The sequence below is a fragment of the Vicugna pacos genome, chromosome 12 (genome assembly GCF_048564905.1).
Source record: "Vicugna pacos chromosome 12, VicPac4, whole genome shotgun sequence".
Lineage (NCBI taxonomy): Eukaryota > Metazoa > Chordata > Mammalia > Artiodactyla > Camelidae > Vicugna > Vicugna pacos.
In genome coordinates this window covers 55,916,369-55,935,561 of record NC_132998.1, presented here as the reverse complement: position 1 = coordinate 55,935,561, position 19,193 = coordinate 55,916,369, and the positions used below count along the sequence as shown (strand labels likewise).

General features: G+C 40.8%; 1 protein-coding gene across 8 annotated transcripts in view; it reads left to right on the top strand.

Annotated features, from left to right (window-relative positions):
* The window catches only part of RBFOX2 (RNA binding fox-1 homolog 2), a 239,608-nt gene that overhangs the window by 98,737 nt on the left and 121,678 nt on the right, over nucleotides 1–19,193 (top strand). The window contains exon 1 of one of the 8 annotated variants that reach the window (XM_072973439.1): nucleotides 8,138–8,372. The exons of the other annotated variants lie outside the window; for them this stretch is intronic. Coding sequence (XP_072829540.1) covers nucleotides 8,358–8,372 — 15 coding nt within the window. The 5' untranslated portion in view covers nucleotides 8,138–8,357. Of the gene's footprint in view, nucleotides 1–8,137; nucleotides 8,373–19,193 lie in introns of those variants that run through there. 8 annotated transcript variants of the gene reach the window in all.

Genomic DNA, 19,193 nt, shown 5'->3' with positions numbered 1-19,193 from the left:
AAAGCAACATTTGTTCTTACTGCCTAAACTGAACTCTTGGCTTGAATTTGACTATGCAGAATATTTTAGGAATGACTTATTTTTGGTGGTCGAGTATTCCAGCTAGCTGAGAGGATTTCCCCTTCATTAAGCACCAAGAGGTTTAAGATTTATTTTGGAAGTAAATCTTTCTAAAATTTGTTATTTAACTATGCAATTTATGTCTTCTTAACCATATAATAGTAGATACTTTTCTTAATGGTTTTAACACAGTTGTCAACATCGGTTATTGTTTAGGGCTAAAAAGAGTGATATTTCAAAAGCTTTTCCTGGTTTTGCTTTACTAAATGACCCCATTATGATATCTGTCTGCTTGTTGATATCTTAGCTGCTTTTTGGATTTTTTTCTCTTGGTCTCTCTTGCTCCTGGTGTGGCTGCCTCTGACATAATATTCCTCTTTTCTCTGGTACTTATTCCCTACTGCTTCCTAGCTCCCTTTCCTAATATGCTTTCTAAATTTTGGGTGGGTAAAGAGCCAGATAACCAGGACAGAAATATTTCTAAAATAAAAATAAATAGATTCAAAGAAAAGGCCTGGCGGAGCTTTCGTGTTATGAAAGTGTTTGGACATTTTGATATTCTGGGTATTTAGAGGACCTTTTGCTTCCTGGTTTTTAAGTTATAGAACAGCTCTGTCCAATAGATCTTTCTGTGATGACGGAAATGTTTTCTGTTTGCCCTGTTGATTGTAACAGCCACTAGGCTCATGTGGCTCTTGTGCACTTGAAGTGTGGCAAGTGTGACTGAGAAACAAATTTTAATATTAATTAATTAAAATTAAATTTAAATAGCCACACGTGACTAGTGGCTGCCGCATTGGATGCATGGTTCTAGACTGTAAATAATTAACAACAAGCTTGATTGTAGTAAAGCTTGGGTTGGGATGCTGTTATTTTATTGTGCTGAGCAAAATACATTTATAGTATTGGAAAGTAGGCAGTTTGGAATGCAGTACTCAGATGAGCTTAAAGTAAATTATTAAGTTGGAACAGCTTTTTCATATTAATATTATGGTTATTTCGAACTGTAAAGCCATTCTAAAACCACTGGTTCTGGCATGTGTTTATGGTTTGTAGCTATGATGAAACTTTGAGTCCTTTTGGTAACTAGGGTGATATTAGTTGCACTCTAACTTTATTTATAGGACTTGGTTAGACAGTTGCCAGAGTGCCAGAAACTCCTACAAATAACTTTGACCTTCCCTAGGAAAAAGTCAAGGGATAAAATGTTCTATAGTAGATCTCAGCTGTATGTGAAATATTCAAAATATTACTTTCTAATGGAGAAATCTATATAACAAATAAGAAAACAAATGAACACATTAATTAATTATAGGTTTTGATAACTGCTAGGAAGAAAATAAACAGAGCATAGTAATACAGAGCAATGGGCTTATGGAGAAGGACTTCCATCTAGACAGAGTGACCCAGAGAGCTTTAGTTGAGGAGGGGTTATTTAAGCTGAGATCTGAAGATAAGGAGCCAGTCTTGTCAGAATGAAGGCAGGATGAGGAAGGATTTCAAAAACAAGGAATAAAGGGGTATGATATGAAATGAGACTGGTGCAGTGGGCACTTAGAAGATCATATAGCACCTTAAAGGCCATTATAAAGACTTCAAATAGAAACAAAAATTAAGTGCATTGTGAAGCTATAGAATCAAAGGAGTGATATGATCTGATTAGAAAGTCCCTCTGGCTACTAAGTGATGAATGTTTGGAAGGGGAGCAGCAGTGGAAATGGAGGAACTATTGCAATGTTCAGGAAGGAGAGCTTGGATTAGGTGTTTGCAGCAGTGGAAGTGGAAGAACTATTGCAATGTTCAGGAAGGAGAGCTTGGATTAGGTGTTTGCAATGGAGATCAAGACAAGTCTGACACACAAAACTAATGGGTTTGATGTGGGGGTGGGGGATAAGGGAAGGGGCTCTGGCTTTCATAATTGCCAGGTAGTACCACTTAGTGAGGTAGGGAGCACCAAGAGTATACCAGATTTCAGGGTGATGGTGGTAGAAAATTAAGAGCCCAGTCTGGGGCTGTTATGTTTGACATGCTTGTGAGACAGCTAAGTCGTCGTGTTGCAGCATGAGAAGAGGCCTAGGATAGGGATATCATTTGGTAATTATTAGCATGTTGGTGGTATTTGAAGCAGTGAGAATGGTAGAGACAACTCAGAGAGAGAAGAGGATGACTCTAGATTGAACCCCAAGTAACACATCCATTTTAGAAGTTTGTTGAGGGAGAAGCCAGAAAAAGGCATTGAGAAGAAGTAATCAGTGATGCATGGAAAGAATGAGGATTGTCATATCTCAGAAGCTAGAAGAAGAGAATGTTTTAAGAAGGTTGTCAGCTTTGTTGAATGCTGCTAAGAGGTCAGGTTAACTGAGGACATCAAAATGTCCATTGGATTAAGTAACATGGATATGGTTGACATTGACCAGTTGGTTTAATGGAGTGAAGGGCTTGGAAACTATATCTTGAGTAGATTGAAGAAAAAGTGAGAGGTGAACAAGTGGAAACAGATACGGATAATTTTTTTTTTAGAAGATTTACTGCTTCTGAGGAGATTTCCTGGTTTTGAGGAGATTTACAGTGAAGTTGTGAGCAGAGAGATGGAGAGACTAGCTGGAGGGAGGTGAGGGGTCAAAGGAGGACTTTTTAAACCATAGTTCGTTTAGTCACTTACCTATTATTGGACATTTATGTTTTTAAGTTTTTGCTTTTACAGATTACTACAGTGTAAAACTTCTTTTACACCTGTGGGGATTTTCTAAGATAGGTTTCTTGGAGGTGAAATTGCTGAGCCAGAGGCCATGCACATTTCAGAATTTGATAGATATTGCCAAACTGACTCCCAGAGTGGTGATACCAGTGTACACTTTCTCCATCAGTGTATGGGAACAGAGGGGAGGTTTTTCTGAGGATGGACATAGGTTTATTGCTGGCATGACAGTGATGAGTGGAGAGATCAGTGATGCAGGAGAGAGTGGGTGATTAACAGAGTAGCACAGTGCTTACATAGGCACGGGAGATGGGGTGTGAGCACAGGTAGTGAAACAGGCCTTTGATGCGAGGCATACTTCCTTCATGGTAACAGAATGCGTTCTAGGTAGGATTGTAGATTTGGTGGACAGAAGAGGCTATTTGAATGCTTCTCTTTTAAAGTGAAATACTTGGATAGAACAACAGCTGATAATTGGGTGGTGGGGGGAGAATGAAGTAGGTTTGAGGAGAAAGTAGAAATAGTCATTTTGGAGAGCAGTAAAGCTTACAAGGGCAGCTTTGGTAGGATTGCTTAGCATTGCCAAGTGCCCAGTTGAGCTTTGTGATCATGAATATATAGTGAAATCAGTCAGCTTGGTGATGTGATTTTTCTCCAGCAACATCTGCTGATTGGAAACATGCACAGAGAAGGCAGATAATTGTATTTAACACCAGGATTGGAGTTTTGCTAAGTGGCAGTGATGGAGAGGACAAATGACTGATGATATTTACAAGGAGGGAATAATAATCATGGACTGTGGAGTCAAAGTTGGACATAGGAGGGAATGGAAGACAGGGCTGGAGTGAGTAGGCCATGAACAAGTGGTTGGGTCAGGGGACTTCATGAGGTCAAAACTTGTAGTGGAGGGGTTGCCAGAGCAAGTTAGTTAGACATATGGGAGGTTATTTGAGAATATGATTGAAGCATAATAAGGAAAAACACAGCTCTTAAGATAATACATTTTCCTCTTTTAAGGATGTCACTCTGGGTTCCCTGAAAACTAGGGGTGAGGCTCCAACTTACCTCTTTGCTGTAGCTTTTCCAGGAGGTGAGCTTTGAGATGTGCCTTTTATTGTGTGTGCATCTAGAGCTCACTGCAGATGTCGTAGAAAGTGACCAGAACCTTTCTCTGAGTGATGTCTATCATAGCAGGAGTGCTTGACCAGAGCCACGGCCTTTGGAAACTGATATACAGTGTGTGTACACTGGGTTCCAAACCTCATCTCTGTTATTTACTCTTTGAAGTCTTAGTAATGGGCAGAGGTAGAGCACAGGATTATATCCAGGGTAAAATTCCTGATGATTTCGGCAGTCTTGATTTGGTATCATCAGTGTGATGTAGTCAAACTGATCTTGGAGTCTTACAAATTTGTGTTTAACTCGTGGCTCCTTTACTCACTAGCTGTGAGACCATGGGCAAGGTGTTTAACCCCTTTGAGCCCCAGTTTTCTTCTATGTGTGAGAAAGATGAAGTAGGGCCTACCTTCCAGAGATATGAAGATGCAGTGAGATAATGCATGCAGTGTTCTGGCACATACTGTGTTCCAAGTAAATAGTTGCAGCTGCTGGTGTTTTATTTAAGTCAGCAGGCAGTGTTGGGGTACTCACTTGCTAGTTAGTCTTCCAGGCTGGTTTAGATCCCATAACTGGACAGCGGCAACCATGTTTACCCCTTTCTTCTGTGAGTGTATCCTGCTTCATAAGGACAGCGCTCTATCTAGACTAGCGCCTCAGACGTCAGCGTGCTTGTGAGTCATCTGTGCCTTTTGTCATAGTGTTGGTTTTAACTCTGTCATCTAGGATGGGGCCTGAGAGTCTTCATAGCTAGGAAGCTCCCAGTTGAGGCTATTGCTGCTGATACTGGTCCATGGGTCACATTTTGAGTAGCAAATTCTATTAGAGAACTGCCCTGTGGGAATCCTTGCTATTTTAAGTTGAGAAGAAATGAGGTTAAAAGAGCCCCATTCTTTCAAGGTTTGTGTGGGTTTTTTTTTTTTTTTTTGAGTCAAATTCAGTTGGACCTCATATGGCCCATTTCTGTAGCTTACTGTTGTGGTCAGTCTGTGTTGTCCCTACCAGTCCTGAAAGGGGAAAGTGTATAAATTATGTAGAGAGGGTTGCCTCACATTTCTTTTGAAAATTTTTCAGAGCCTGATTTCTCAGATGTATTTTTGTGAAATTGTGTTGGCTCCCTAGATGTACACACTCCCCCACCAGACTTTTACACCCACAGAGAAACTTGCATGAAACATGCAGTGTCTTCCATTGTTAGACTTCAAGCCAAAGAATCTAAAATGGGGCTCCAAACCTTTTCTGCCAACCAGACTCTTCACATTACAAAATCCAGTGCTTTCAGAAGCAGGAATCAGGGTGCATTATAAGGTTAGAATTGCTGGCAGTACCCATGTTGCTGTCCTAGATAATCTGATTTTTCTTTTTCAGAAGCAGGCATGCCAGACTTCCTCTGTGGGCCCTCTTGAGAAGAGTTCCTTCTCTGATGCTCAAATTCATACATTCCCTCTTCTGAACTAATATAGAGGCTGATAAGCTTCAGAGAACATTCATGCAGTCTGATAAAATGTTCTCCTGATGGAATGAATTATGTGTGCATCCTAATCCTATGTATAAAACTGTGATCCTTTTCAGAGTGTCTTCATGTTGTTACACCTTTGTGCCTCTTAATCTGAATCCTGCGTAGTGATAAAGCAGAAGTTTCCTTATTTGACTTGATTTGAAAGAATTTTGTTTTTTTTTTTTTAAGGTAGGGAAATGTGGACATGCAGGAGCATGAATTAAAAAAAGTTACTTAGCTTGCCTGTGGGTTTTTGAAGTTTGTGTGTGTGTGTGTGTGTGTGTGTGTGTTATAAAAAAAAGCACATAGAATAGACTAACCAACAAGTTCTTAAAATTATGCTCAGAAAAGGAAGAGATGCATTGAGAGCAGAAATTTATGAACTTTTCTGTGGTTCTAAGGAAGTTTATAATGATTCCACTCATAGGAGTTCTGGAGGTAGTTTTTAGAGTTTTTGTGACATATTTAAACTTCTGTTACTTCATTTCAGGGATCTCTTTTCACTATGTATTTTTCTACTGCTTTGCTGCAAAAGAACATAGGTATCATTATTCCATCCCAAATTTGACTGAAAGATTAACACCATAGCGGATGGGAATGGTTCAGTGGTAGAGCATGTACTTAGCATTCACAAGGTTCTGGGTTCAAAATCCAGTACCTCCATTAAAAAAGAAAAGAAATAATAGCATAAAGTACATTATATGAAATTTTATTGCATTTGTTTTTTGATGCCTGGTTAAAAATGAATGAGTATTATCAGTTTTGGTCTTCGGAGAGTCTGAAAGGACTATAATCTCTTAACAGTGTTATTTTAATACAGTTTTTTAGAATGGAATATAGGGAAGTCTGGTGACTTAAGGCACAGTCTATGAGACTGGAGATGAAAGTTGTGTTTAAAAATTGATTATGGGCATATAAAAGACTCTAAATAACAGTCTATAGGAAGCCTAAGATTTGTTTTCCAATTTTTTTTTTTAAGGCTTTCAGTTTTAGACTTGAAGTTCTTACTCCTCTTTTGTACTGGAAATGAAGTAATCCTGACTTTAGAGGAAGCAAAGTGATTCTGCATAAAGAAAAAGAAAAGGCTTGGGTGAGGCTGAGAAAAATACTTGCCCCACCTCTTCAAGTTTAAGTGAGTGAGAGTTTAAGGTGGGAGGAGGGAGGAGGTATTGAAAGCAGAAGGCACATCTTTATTGTGAAAGAAAAGGAAAAGTGACTTGACTTCTACTATAAGAGAAAAGGAACTCCCCCGTAGCAGGTAACTAAGACAGAGCCCTGCGTTGGGAAGCGTTAAGTAGGGGAGTGAACGTACCTAGTACCTGCTCCGGGCCTGCTTTGAATGTGAGACATGCAGGCCTTACTTGGAGGTTTTAGGAGCAGGAGAGAGTTGTTACAACATGTCTGAGGGGAACAGAACCCTGAGGCAGCTGGAAGGTGGTAGGCCTCTTGTTTGTTTTTGTTTTATTTTGTTTTTCCTTTAATGAGTTAAAGGAGTAAAATATTCCTCAAAACACACAACCCTTTGAGAGCATATTGTGCACCTACTGTGTACTAGGTCCTAAGCAAAAGACTCCATGGCCCAAAATAGATGAACTCTGCCCTGAAAGATGCAAATAAATGGGATAAGATTGGTAGGTACAGGTGGGTACCTGTAGTGGTAACTGGTAGGAGTGGTGAATACCATGTCACAAACACCAGGCTTAGTTAGGAGAGGAGGGATCACTTACAGCTGGGTAGGTTTGGGGTTTGAACATGGAAACATGGGTAGGGAAGTAAGGAAAGAGTGTGGGAATTGGCGTATGGGGGAGAAGTAAGCTGTCTTCTGAATAAAAACCACCTGGACAGGTGATTTGATAGTACTCGTTCACCATTGAACATAATGGATGAAACTATGCCTGGCATACAGGAGAAACTTAGTAAATGTGTGAGCTGAACTGAATTAGAAATCATGGTCACCTGGGACATAGCAGATAGTTTGCATAGTTATATCATTCGATTTAATCACAATTCCAAAAGGAGTATTATACCCTGTTTTTGACTGAGGAAACAGAGGCTTAGACAGGTTAAGTAACTTTCCCCAGGCCATGATGATAGTGATTGTAGACCCAGATCTCAAACGCAGGCCACGTACCCTGCCCTGTCCCCATGCCTAAAGAATCTGCAACATGGGGAGGGCTCAAAATTCACTTGACTCTGAAACCCTGTTTTTTTCCCTCTTGAGAGGAGAGGCTCTATTGATCTGAACTGGGGTGGTAGTAATAAAAAAGATGAAAACCTAGCTGAGTTTATATGCAGTTTTTCCTATGCTTTAAAATATTCTAAGATTCAGAACTATTACAGAAGAGTGGTGTAAGGCTGCCGTCGCAGGGAGGGAATGGAGGCTCTGAGGAGGCTCCCTGTTCGCTCTAGGCTCTTGCAAGGGGCTCCAGAAGAATTGGGGCAGAGGGGACGCTTGGCTCCCTTCCCTTGATCTTGGAGGGCAGAGTTTTTTTGATCGCTTCATTCATGTTTAAAGAACCCATCTTAAGCTGGTTTATGTCTAGCTGCTAGAAACTGGTGCTGGTGGTTTATTACTAACCCCACCCATCCCTGCCTTTTGCAATAATCTCAGTGATGATTGTGTTTCTAGAAGTAGAATGACAGAGAGAGATTCCCTGAAGGCAAATACAGAGAGCGTGTGCTGTACACTCCAGTTCCGACACACGGGGCTGGGAACTCCCAGAGAGAGAGAGAGGGAGAGAGAGAGGGAGGGTGAGAGGGAGGAGAGAACAACAGAACAGTCAGCTGGAGAGGAGGGAGGAGGGGGGAGGAGACCGGCCGTTTTTTTAGATTTTTAAACTCAAGTGATTTTGTTGAGGGGGGGGAGTTTCTCCCCACCCCGAACTTCTGCCCCCCATTCTGGCACCTCCTTTCCTACAGTTCACTGAAGTGCCTTTTTGCAGTCCAGGATCAACTGACCGCTGAGTGTGAGCAGCCCCGTCTGACATGATGTACCTCTGGGTGAGTACAGAGTGCTGTGGGCGAGGGTTCGCACTTGCACATATAAGGAGTGGAAAGCTGCGAGGCTCTGCTCTTGCACAAACGGCCTTCCCCACGGAGCACAGACTGCCACGGCCCCTTCTCCCTCCAGGTGTTAGGCTTTTAAAGCCTAGCAGTGATCATGACATTGGGTGATTTTTTTTTTTCCCCCTAATGTTGTTTACCTTGCTAGACTTAGGCACAAGGGCTGAGCTCCCAGTGCAGTGGCATCCCCTGGGCTTGGGAGGTTTGGAGAAGACACTGGGGGCCAAGGAAGTGAGCTGGTCGCTCCAGGAGCTTCAGTCTTCCTGGTGGGTCAGGATCCACCTGTGTTTTGTCTCGGGGGCACTGACCTTGATAACTAAACTGTCTCTTTAGAGGTTGAGAGCAAGTAGGTGGTATGATTCTTAATTAGGAATAAGATTTGGTAAGTTTTTGTCTAGTAATTTTTGTTATCCTTCACAACAATCTGGTGAAGCAGGTCACTATTGTTATTAAAATTTTATGAGGCAAGTAATTAAGTCGCAAAGAGTGACTTTCCCATAGTTAGAAACCAGGTCTATAGCAGCTGGAATAGTAATTAATAACCAAACATTATAATGCATTTTATGCTTGCCAAGAACTTTAATACCTTACATTATTTTAATTTATTGTTAACTATGGTGTTATAATTTGGGATAGAGGGAAACATACTAGGATTAGAGAGGTTTTAAAATTATGAAATGTGGTGACTTTTAGGAGAATGACAGGGGAAATAATACAGGAAAAAAACTCTGCTTTTAGCTGTGAGAACAAGAACATCTATATAGTCCCTTGCAAAGATGGCGGTGTCCTCTCGAGCAGACAGCTGTTGTGCGTTGCTAAGGGAGCCTCCTAGATGTGATGCCCTTGGCTACTAGCCAGCTTTTAAAAGTTTCACTTTGCCCTTTGCCCTTCAGCCTAGATGTCTGGAATTGCAGAAACCTACTTGGCTCAGGCAGGCTAAATTTATAAATATCAGACTAGAATTTTAACTAGGTTTACGGAGATGGAGCTTGATCACAGAGGGGGGTGTGTGTGTCTGTGTGTGTGTATGAGTGTGCGTAGGGGCTGCCTTGCTGCTTCTCCTTTCGTACTTGAATATGACCTTGAAATCTGACTTCCTCCCCTCTGTTGACTTATTTTTGTAGTATTTGTAAGAAGTCAAAAAACTTTTCTGACACATTTATGTCCTCTAAGTCATTTTCATCTCTGTGAACTAGGCATCTATGTCTAGGGTCTTTGCAGCCTTGTCAGTGGGACTGATCAGCTGTCTGTTAACCAGAGGATTGGTTGTTCTGGCTTTTGATTTGTTTGGAAGAGGAGTTATAAAAGGAAACAAGTTGAATTGGTCTCATCTCCACTCATTTATGTTTAACGAAAGCAGTGACAGTCTCCTCGGTTATTTCCCATGTGCTTATATTACAGCTATTTGTAAATTTGTCTCAATCCCCTTTACTTGTTAGCCCCAGAACAGAGCTTTCAAACCAAAGGCCCACATTTTGGGTTGAGAAGCATGTATGCCTGGAAGCAGCCACAAGGGGCCTAGATTCCCCTGGGCACTTGGACCACGTGCACTGTAGTTTGCCACTTTGTGCCATAAAAATACTACCATTTTCTGTGTCTGCCATGACACCTGACAGTTTGGGTAGCACTGTCTAGAAAGCAAAAAGTGCTCCAGCTCTGTCTTCACGATCTGCATCATTTGTTGGATTTACTGAAAATGTCCAGAAGGAGCTGTAGTTGCATGATGTCCAGATATAGAGAAGACGATCTCAGTGGTCCGGCTTGAAGGGGGAGGCACTGGAGGGGCTGCCTGGATGAGGAACAGGAGATCAGCATTTTGTGGAGGTCAGTACCCAGCCAGGTGATGCTGCACAATCAAGTGTTCTGACCTCAGTTTCCACGTCTATAAGATAGCTCTTCTAATTTTAAAATTCTGGGAAGTGAATTTTGAGTAGCAGTATGTGTGCCAGCAAGATGCCCAGTTGTGCAGGAATGTTTAGTTCCTAGAAAACATGAGAAAACTATGAAATGTATGTCACCTCATGGCCTGCTTGGTGTGGTACCAGCAGTGAGTTAAAGGCACTGTTCTAAGCATTCTAGAAAAATTACTGAACTGTGTTTAGTTGTCAGTACTACTGAGTGGTGTGGACATTCTTGGAAACTGCAGAGCTGAAAAGTAAAAGTTAAAGCTTATCCCAGCATTTTGGTTTGTGTAGTTGAGCTAGACATGGCCCAGAATTTGCTCCTGTTTGTCTAGAACTCTGAGATAGAATGCCATCTGTGCTCTGTACTTGCCTTTTTGCCAGATCTCCTCCCTCCCCACTTTCCTGTTGGCCACTCTCCTTTATAGTGAAATTAGTAGCGTCAGGGGGCAGCATGAGCTGGTGCAAAGAATGTGGGTTTTAGAGACTTAAGAAGGTTTAAATCCCACCTCTGTCATTTCTAGTTGTGTGGTATGAATAAGTCACTTAACCTCTCTGAACCTCAGTTTCTTCTTTTGTTACATGGAGAACATTAATGTCTATCACACGGAATTATTGTAAAGATTTGAGATAATCTATGAAAGATGCTTAACATGGTGTGTAGCACATAGTAGATGCTCAGTAAATAACCAATGTGAGTCAACTTTTTGCTTTGAACATTTGCATAGCAGACCACTCACTCCCCCCAGAGCATTTCCTCTAGCATGCCTTTGAATTTGTGCAGGGAGAACTTTGATAAACACAAACTAGTTTAACGTGAAGTGTCTCCCCTTAATCAGTATTTTGAGCACTTGCGACTAGAGAACCCTCACTAAACTTGCCTGCTGATGGAGAATATCCCCATTATTTTCTCTAAGCTTTTTGGGGGAGGGGTGCAGTACTACTCTTAAGCACTTGCTATGTCATTTATTCTCCCTTTCTCCTCTTCAACAAGTAGGTGGCAGAGAGGGCCAGCCTAGGGGCAGAGGCAAGGGAGAGGGAGGGAGGCATGTCATTCCTGTAGTGAGGGAATTTGCATGTTTGATGATTACAGAATTTATGTCCAGTAAACAAAATTATAGACCACTGATTTAAATTCCCAGAAGTCAGGATGTGTTCTCACTGTCGGAGCTGATCTTAGCTAGACTGTTCTCAGGTTCTCTCTTACTCTTATTCTATATGGACGAACTTCTGGATTTCATTTTGAACTATTTTGTCATAGTTCAGTCCTCTGTCTTCTTAGTAAATCAGTTCAGTCAACATTTAGTGAGTGTGTGTAATGGGTGCAATGGGTAGAGGACTGTGCTGCTAGCTGGTACAAACACAAAGATGATTAAAGACTCCCATGCCCTGACATAATTTATAACACAGTGGTAGAGTGTGTGTACACAGATAAGAATGATCTTTGTATGATGCTTTTCAATTAAGAAAGTGCTTTTATATGCTATCTTATTTCACCCTCACAGCAGTGCTAAGGACTTGGTATCATTACTGCTATGTACAAATGAGGAAAGAGACCCAGAGACCAAGACCATTTATTGTACGTGACGGTTAATTAATGACAGAGCTGGAAACTCAATTCCATATATTTTTTTAACTCTATGGCTCTTTTTTTTTTTAAACACTACCTTCTTTTAAGAGAGGCTGTTTTTGTTTTGTTTACTTTAAACTGTTTATGAGTGATAACATATATGTTAGCCATATACCTCAGTCGTCAACACATGTGGGAGTTAGCTGTCATCCTCATTTTACAGCACAGAAAGTAGAAACTTCAGCAACTTGCTAAGGTCACACAATTGAGAATAGACAGAGGTAGGATTTGAACCCTGGTCTGTCTGGTGTCAGAGCTTACTGCAACACACTTAAAATCTTCTTTTATTTGTCTGGTTTATCACTGCTACCATTCAGCCTGATACAGGATAGAGTAGAGAAATGAAAATAAGGTAACCTGAATTCTGTTTCATTATCCATTAATTGAGATAAGTTACTTAATTGCATGTACCTTGATTTCCCAGAGTGTCAAAAGATGTGATAGCTCTTGAGAGCGTTACTGGAGGAATCTTAGAAAAATGTGTATCAGCCATTTTAGAAGCAAGGTAGTCAGTAAGTGATGGCTTTATCATAAAACATGGAAATCATGGCCTGGGAGTCAAAAGACACAGGTTTTGGTCTTGGTAGTGCCATTTGTCAATGTATAGCCTTTCTAACGTGGTTTTTCAGTCTTTAAAATGGGACTACTAATACCTAACAGTTTGTTGAGATAATTTATGGTAAAGTTTTTTGGAAGCTACTTTGTACCAAGCAAATATAAGATAACAATAATAATGACAGCAGCTGATTATTCGGTTGTAGTTAGGCTGATTTTTAAATGCTCACTTTTTATCACTGTTTTGCCATTTGAATTGGTTTTCACATTTAGAGAATTAGACTTAATAGTAAATTGAGTTATCACAAAATGTAACCACAGGTCAGTTCAGATAACACTGGAGGCCAGATACTGTGAATAGATACTTGGCAGTGAAAAGCCATTTAAAAGATTTTAAACAGGATTGGGAGTAGGCTGAAGTGGAGTTTATAATTAGATTTTTTTTTTTAAAAATGTATCTATACAGATGAGAGAGGAGTAAAAGAGCAGAGAGAAGTTGGTGGTTGTTGTGGAGTAGTCTCAGGGGCAGAGAATGGTGAGGATAGCATGTCCTAGAGAGGAGAACTGCCTGAGAGAGAGGCAGAAGATACGATCGACAGGATAATGTCACGATTCGGAAGAGGTCCAAGTTTTTTTGGAGGCGGGAAGGTAAAGGATATCATGAGTCTGATTTCAGATTTGGTACTTCTGGGTAACACTGAGATATTGAAGGGGAAATTCCGCTTAGATAGTTGGCTACCCAGGTCTGGAAATATAAGGAAAGTTAGAGGCTTAAACTATAAGTTTGTGTGAAATCTGCATACAAGAGTAATCGAAGCTATGGGCAGGTTTGATGATGACTTAAGATGAGCCTGGCCTAGGGAGAAAAGGTAGAGCAAGAGAAGGTGATGCCTGGTAGACGAGATGAACCCTCAAAGGTGTCAGGGAACAAGATTCTAGGGAGCTTGTTCTTCAGGAGGAAAACCAGGACACTAGGAAACTAAGATAAAAGAGCGGCAGGAAGAGAGAACTGAAAAATGTCCGTCGTTTTAGTAACATGGAGGTCGTTGATGACATTTGCAAGGGTTGTTTCCGAGAACTGCTGAGGACAGAAGCCTGAGAATGGAGTCAGTTCAGGAGTTCATGGTGGGGAGGGGAGTGGGGGAAGGAATTCAAGGTAGACATAGTATAGGCAGTTGTTGGAAAAGACTGACTTTGAAGGAATGTAGAGGGTACTTATAAGAGTATGTAAGATAGAGAAGGGTTTGTTTTATTTTAAATAAAAGACATGGTCATGTTTAAAATCTAGCTGAATAAATTCATTTGAGAAGGAGAAGAGTATACAAGAGAAGACAAGGGATAATTGCTCTTATGCTTTGAGAAGATAGGCTTGGGTTTAGGAGTAGGGAGAACTCTCCTATTTAACAGGAGGGAGAACAGATAGAGGACAGAGAGATCACAGCATCTAGGAGTTTGAAAAAGTCTTTACAGAGTAGGAAGTAGACAAGCAGAGTGGTTGAAGAGTAGAAAGGGTCATTGCTTTCCCCAAAAAGGATAGATTGGTGAAATAATATATATGTTTGGGAACCATATATAATTCCATGTGGCTTGTATGTGTGGGATGAGTGGAATAGTGATGGATGAAAATTAAAAATTTTAGAGGCCAGATTATCTGAATAGTTTAAGGTGTTTGTTTTTTTACTCTGATGAGGAGCCATTACTTATCAGATTCTAAGCAGAATCAAGTGTGATCAGATTTGTATATTATTTAACAAGATGCTTCCATTATTATTGCAGAATTTATATTGATACTTTGGGTGACATTGGTTTGATGCATATTTTTAAATCTCAGAAAACTATAGGGAGCTAAACAAATGATTGTATTGGTAATATGAGACTCAAGCAGTTAACACATTTATTGATGATAGTTGTGTGCTGATTCCGTTCTAAGGGGTAGGGAAAGAGCATGAACAAGACACAAAGTTCTTTCCTGTAGAGCTTGTATTTTTTAACTGGAGAAAGAAAATTGTAAACACGTAAGCAAACAAGATAAATTCAGGAACTAATAAGTGCCATAGAGAAAAAGTTATATGACCCTGAAGGTTTAGCTAAAGTGAAAAAGGCCTGAGTGAAAAGGAGCACCATCTCGTCAAGCTATGGGAGGAAAGCATTATAAGCAGAAGGAGCAGCAAATACAAGTCCTCAGATGGTCTGGGGCATTCAAAGGACAGAGAGAGGGGTGGTGTGGGTGGAGTGTAGAGAATGTAGGAAGAAAAGAATGTTGGAAGATAAGACTGGAGAGGGAGACGAGGGCCAGATCTTTCCCCTGGTAGAGATTTGGATTTTGTTCTGGTTAAAATGGGAAGGTATTGGGAGATTTTAAGCAGGAAAGTTGACTTTCTTTAGGAAAAGTGATAAGGAAGGTCAAGAACAAAAGGTGATGGCTTAGACTCTGGAGGGCAGTTTGATAAGATTAAAGATGGTTTGTGTGTGGTGAAAAGAAAGAGGAATCAGCTTTTGGTTTGAGAAATTAGGATGGAGGGGACATTTCCTTGCAACAGAATAGAGAGTACACAAAAAGACAATATTTATGGTTTGGACTTGTCAAGTCTGAAATATCTAGTAGATATCCAAGTAGAGAAGTTCAGTGGCAATTTGACATGAGTCTGGAGCTCAGAAGAGAGATGAGAGTTGGAGGTATAAGGTTGAGATTCATCAGTGCATATTTTTAAAGCGTTGGGAGAAAATGTAACTAGAGAACAAGTCTGAGGTAGAAGCCCTGAGGTGTGAAGGATACTGAGACTTGGGTAGGGCGGGCGGGAAACAAGAGGGGAAGAAAGTGTTGGATTTGTATTACTTAAGACCAAATAATTGGTCATTGGCCTTGGTAGGATGTTGGTCATTGGTGAACTTGGTAAGAGCTGTTTGAATTGGAATGATGGCAGTAAAAAAGCCAGTTGGAATGGGCTGAGTTTTTAATTGGTAGGTGAAGATGTTGAGACAGTGAAATATTGTTTAGTTGTGCAGTGGAGCAAAGAATTTGGGCAGTACTAGATGGGTATGTGGGTTCAAGGGAGGATTTTTAAAACACAGGTGATGTTAAGTTCAGGCATGTTTTATGTCACTGGGATAGATCCAGTAGAGGGGAGGAATTGAGGGTACTGAAAAGGAGGCTAATTGCAGGGACACAGTCCGTTAGATCCAGCACACAGAAGAGGGATCCCCCAGAAGCAGTTTTTTTTTCCCCCCTTTTTAATAGGAAGGAGGGCAGTGTGTGTGGGTTTAGAGCCAGCGAGACTGATGGCATTGGTTTTAGGCAGAAGAGGGAGTCCTCTGATTGTGTCTGCTTTCTTTATAACATATAAGATGAACATAGCTGAAAGTGGAAGTGTAGGGAGTGGAGAAGTATCTCAGATTTGCAGAGAGAGGACAAGGTTCTCATCTCAAAAAATGGGAAGTGAACTTATTAGAGCAGTATAGTATGCCTAAAATCTGTAGTCATTAACTTGACGTGAGTGGTGGCAAGTCGTGATTTTTATCCAGCAATTTTATGTTGTTAAGTTGGAAGAGAGGGTTAAGTAAACAGTTGAATTTAACCAGGAGTTGAGATTTTACTAGGTAAATTAAACTAAGAGAAAAAGGGACAGGGGAATTAGGACTTCTTAAAAAAGATTAATTATATATAGTGTTGAACCCTAGAATCTAAACTGGCTTAGGAAGGAATTAAGAACATTAGGAGGAGAGGACTTGGGAGTAATGAAAAAGTGGTAGGACCAACTTGTAGATTAGAGCCCTCAAGGAGGCTGGAGAAATGCTGGAGTGGGAATCTACTGGAGTAAGCAGACTTGATGGTGTGAGAGCAGAGTGCTTGAAATGCTTGAGATTTTGGGAGATGGTACAGTTACTGGTGATGATGATGCTATGATATGTTGCTAAATGGGTGGCTTAGGTGAAGTGAAAAAAATATAGCTGATGCTCAAACACATTAAAACAACAATAGCTAGGTGGCCAAAGTAGTTAATGAATGATCCATGTGTATGTTGAAGTCGTCAAGAATGATAAAACTAATAACGAACATGAAAACAGGGAGCCCTGTGCTAAGACTTGAGGCAGTGAACAGATGATACCTGTTTCAAAGGATCTGCAGTTTGGGTGGAGGGTAGAGAAGTGGTTTAGAAGTAGTCTTGCAAAGTGAGCAGGATACCTACAGGGTTCAACACTGCATGGTGTTGGGGAATAGGGAGGCTGCTTGCCCCTGCCGAGCTATGGAATGAAAGGAGGAAAGCTGCTACTGAGGAAGCAGCAGTATTCTCAGGAGCAGTCAGGCTTTCTTTAAAGAGAGCCAAAAGGTGAAGGGAACATCACAGAGAAGAGAGCAAGTATATAGGAGTTTACTGAGGCTCATTTACGACTGCTAGGGCTTTAGAGGGCAAGAGAGAGCAAGACAGGGGATGAGAGGAGTGGATGTGCAGAGCTGTAAGGGTGAGCCACCTGGAAGGCATGGACTTCTGATGATGGTTGAGGTGAATGAGGATACGAGCCAGGATGGAACTGTTCCAGAGATCTCTTGGAAAAACAGGGTAATTAGTTAAACCTTTAAGCCAGAGCAATAATTTTTAAACTTAATAGTGCTCAAAATGTACAGATTGCTGAGCCACCTCCAGTTTTAGATTCATGAGATCTGGGTGGACCTGGAAGTGTATGTATATTGCCAGGTGATGCTAATGCTGCTGGTCCAGTGGTTTGGAAACCATTGGTCCAGGGAAACTAGTTGTGGACTGAAGTAAGCAGCTATTTTGAAGTGTAGCTCAAGATGGTGAGCTGCCTAGGGGAGGCAGAGGTTTCCTCAGGACAGCTGTGTCAGGCCTCTCTGACTTTGACCGTTTAAGGAGAAAGTGAATATATAATAATTTCTTTTGAGAGTTATTTCTAGGTGATGCAGTTTGATTATTAGCAGACACTTAATTGAGTATCTGTTTTATGCAGCAAAGTGAAGACACCAAGAGTTATTAAGTATTTTCTTTCTCAAGGATAATGAGGTAAACTAGGGACATACAAGTTACATAGCAATTCGTTGTGGCAAAGACTACATGCCAGTCGGTAGGTGGTATGAACAGTTGTCAATAGGAGATCAGAAAAGTGGATAATCACTGAAGATAGAGTTGGTTGGAGATTGTTTCTCGAAGGAGATATAATTTAAGCTAGATTCTGGGAGAACTGAATAGATGGAAGCAAGATGGAGAACTGATACAAGCAAAGATACGGTGTCAAGTGTAACCATGACACCTGACGGCTACTCATGAGTCCCACTGCTTTCATTCTGGCCATGCCACCAATAGCTCTTGCCTATATTATCGTAATAATAATTTTCTAACTAGCCTTCCTGCTTTAATTCTTCCCCAACCCCTTCTCCGAAGTCTGTGCTCAACACAGCAGCCAGAGTGATCCTTTTAAAAGTCACATTGTATTGCTCCTCTGGCCAAAAATCTCCCATGGTCTCATATCTCACTCAGCATAAAAGTCGAACGCCCTGCACTGGCCTAGAAGGCCAATATGCCTTGCCCCACTGGCTGTCTTTGACCTCAGTTTCTTCTATACTACTGGCCAGTCTTTGAACATTTCAAACACACCCTTGCCTCAGGGCCTTAGGTTTTGCCCACCGCCTTGCTCTTTCTGCAGATAACAGCTTGACTTCCTTACTTAAAGATGAAATCTCTACTCAGTTGTCACATTATGGTGAGCACCCTATATAAATGGTAATTCCTAACCCCTTTGTCCATCATTTCCCATTCCTTTTCCCCCATTTTAATTTTTTTTCCCTACCACCATCTCACTCGCTGTATATTTGCTTGTTGCCTTTTCCCTCCAACCAGAACGTAAGCTCCACGAAGGCACTGGCGTATTATCTGTGCCTAGGAAGGTGCCTGGCACAGGAAAGGGACTGATTGGACATTTGTGGAATGAAAAGAAGGGAGGAAATTAAGTCTGGGGAGTAGTGAAGGGAGCAGTATTACTGGAAGAGACAGGAGTACTGTTTTCTGCCAGCTACTGCTAAATTTCTTTTACCTTATAGCAAAACTCAGTAGAGTTGTCTCTGTTTGCTCACATCAGTTCTTCTCCTCTCGTTCGCTTTTAAATCTGCTCAGTTGGGTATGTGTTGCTGCCACATCACTGAAAATTGCTCTTGTCAGTGTATTACCAGGTCTCAAGCCTCATCTTACCTGACCTGTCTGTAGAACAGAACATGGCTGATCATCGCTCCCATGTGATGCATTTTCTTGGGTACTTGACTTCCAGAGCATCACACTCTCCTGCTTTTCTTCTTACCTCATTGGTGATTTCTTCTCAGTTTTAAAATTGTAATACTTTGGGCCAAGTCTTTTCTTGATTCTTTCATTTAGTGATTTCATCTAGTCTTGTGGATTTAACTCTGAGTTAATCAGGAGAGATAGCCAAAACCATTTATCATCTGAGTCAAGTGGGCCCTCTAATCTTTTCATCTTTCTCTTATGACTAATTTAAGAAATAAGAAATGATAGTGAAAAGCAATTTTATTAAAAATAAGAAAAAATGCATTCATGCAACTAATTACATATCTCTCCTGTAATGACTACAGGTCACATTTAAATACTATTCATGGTTTAAAAAAAATTTTTTTTGCAATATTTCATGTTTTTCTATCCTTTTGTATCT